General features: G+C 38.5%; 1 protein-coding gene across 1 annotated transcript; it reads right to left on the reverse strand.

Annotated features, from left to right (window-relative positions):
* Window positions 1–10: 10 nt before the first annotated feature.
* Window positions 11–1794, reverse strand: LOC107302003 (transcription intermediary factor 1-alpha-like; the record flags this gene model as incomplete). Its single annotated transcript, XM_015831143.1, has 3 exons — window positions 11–47; window positions 363–495; window positions 1647–1794. Coding segments are annotated over 3 exons (318 nt in total), but the record flags the coding sequence as incomplete, so codon positions are not given.
* Window positions 1795–2280: the final 486 nt, after the last annotated feature.

Here is a 2280-nt window from a genome sequence, read left to right on the forward strand (position 1 = left end):
CAATTATTACTTTTTGATTCTGAAAGGCTTCTTCTATGAATTGGTATCTGCAGAAAAAGAAAAAGAAAGGAAAAAGAAATATGCAGCATGTTTACATTAGGTGTATTTTATATATAATCTTTTAAAAACACATAGACTAAAACTGAATAGAGAGGGGGGAAAAGAGAATCAAAAGATATAAATATAACCCGATGAGATCTATAAATCATATCAAATTATACATTAATTCTAAAGCAAACCAGATTTAAAAAAAATCAGGCTAGCCTATCTCTTGCAACTCATACTTCTCTAACAGACTCTTATTAACTCTTTATCCAACTTTGCCTTTTTTCTTTTCTTTTCAGATATATTAATTTTAATACCTGTGTTCTTTGTGCTCTAGCAACTGACAATCCCGACATGTCAATTTGTCACAAGTTTCGCAATAGAGTTTCAATTGCTCCTTTTTGTGGTAAGGGCAGAACACAGGTCTTTGACTAGTTACACCAACAGCTTCTGTTAAAAAAGAAAAAGAGGAAATAATCTGATGAATAGGAATTAACTGTTATAGACCTAGAGTAAAACTGAAAGTTAACTCAACTAATACAATTTTGCCCCTTTTAAAGATGTTGAAACCATAGGAACCTATTGGGGGGAGTGACCATGCAATATTGGAATTCAACATTATGCAAGCACAAGCAATAGAACACATCCAAACTAGAGTCTTGGATTTTAAGAGAGCTAATTTCAACAAACTTAGAGAGAGCTTCGGAAGCTCTCTCTAAGTTTACAAGCTAAGGGGACACTTGAGGCAGCGAAATCAGTGCCACAAAGCGTCTGCTGAGCTTGCAAACACTTTGGGCGCCAAAACTAGAAGCTTCTCAGTGCTGTAATCTCGCATGACTTCAGCCGTGAGATTACAGCACTGAGAAGCTTCCAGTCTCCATGCATCGCTCCTGGCCTCTGTTTTTGTCAGCAGAGGCCTTCAGGAAAAGCCTTTGCTGCCAAGAAAAGTGCTCTGGATTGATGCACGCATCACTCCAGGCTTCCGTTTTCATCGGCAAAGGCTTTTCCTGAAGACCTCTGCTGACGAAAACGGAGGCTGGAAGCAACATGCGCGTCAATCTGAAGCTCTGTTCAAATATGGCAAAAGGCTTTGCAAGTGGAGGGAACTAATGTTTCAGGCCTTCTCTCCACTTGCAAAGTCTTTTACCGCAGATCTCGTCCAGGCCTCCGTTTGCAGAGAACAGAGGCCTAAAGTACCATGAGATCACACCAGATCAGTAGTGTGAGATTTCACACTACTAATCTCACATGATCTTGTAGTACTTTAGGCCTCCATTCTCTGAATGAACCGAAGGCCTGAAGCAATGAAACAGGCCAAGAACAAAGGCTCTCTAGATTTTTGCAAGGTGAATATCCACAGGCCTAGTGCTTATGGAGACCTGGCGGCAAGGGGGGGAGGGAATAGCCAGGGTAAATGTTGCATTGCCTCTGCGGTTGTTCGTAAGGGTGAACAATTGCCATGGTGCTGCAATATTCGTAATTTCGGGACTTGTTCATAAACACTAGAGGGCACTTATTGTGTAACTTCGAATGTTCAGTTAGGAAACGTTTGTAACTCAGGGATTAACTGTATAGGACTGAACATATAAATGGATCTTTACCTGGAGAAACCTCTTCTTTCTGTCTAACTGTATGGTCTTTTGTGAATTTCACTCTTTGATGAGCCCGTATACATGTCTTGCATAACCACTCTACACACTCCACACAAAAGCCATTGGCTTCTGCATTGTCTTCACAGCTTGTACAAACCTGCAAAATTAGAAACAAAATATATTTTGAAACAAATACAGAGTTACAAAATTTGTAGATCTGATCTTAATGATTAATGCAGAATTCAACTGGAAAGCGCATGAAATGCTGTAATTGTGCTAATCTAAGAACACTTCGAGACTTTGTAAACAATTAACCATTGATAAATCCGGGATAGATTGATATCTTATTTCGGTTAGAATCACACTTCTATGAAGGTTTTACCAATTCCTGGGGAAATATATGTAGTTTTCCACTTGTGATCATTCAAAGTTACAAGGGACCTCCCTAAAAGGTACTTATATTCTGGTTTTGAATTTCCAACAGCTGCCCCCCCATGGTTATATGACATATTTTGGGCCCACATTTACAGCTGTTTGCAGCATCCCATGGTCACATGACTTCTCTTTACATTTACATTTTTTGCCAAAATTATTTAAATTATTTTATTTTATTGAATAATTAAATAAGTTATTTATTTCTAGT

This window comes from Protobothrops mucrosquamatus, unplaced genomic scaffold, assembly GCF_001527695.2.
Source record: "Protobothrops mucrosquamatus isolate PMUCROS unplaced genomic scaffold, P.Mucros_1.0 scaffold22134, whole genome shotgun sequence".
Taxonomy (NCBI): domain Eukaryota; kingdom Metazoa; phylum Chordata; class Lepidosauria; order Squamata; family Viperidae; genus Protobothrops; species Protobothrops mucrosquamatus.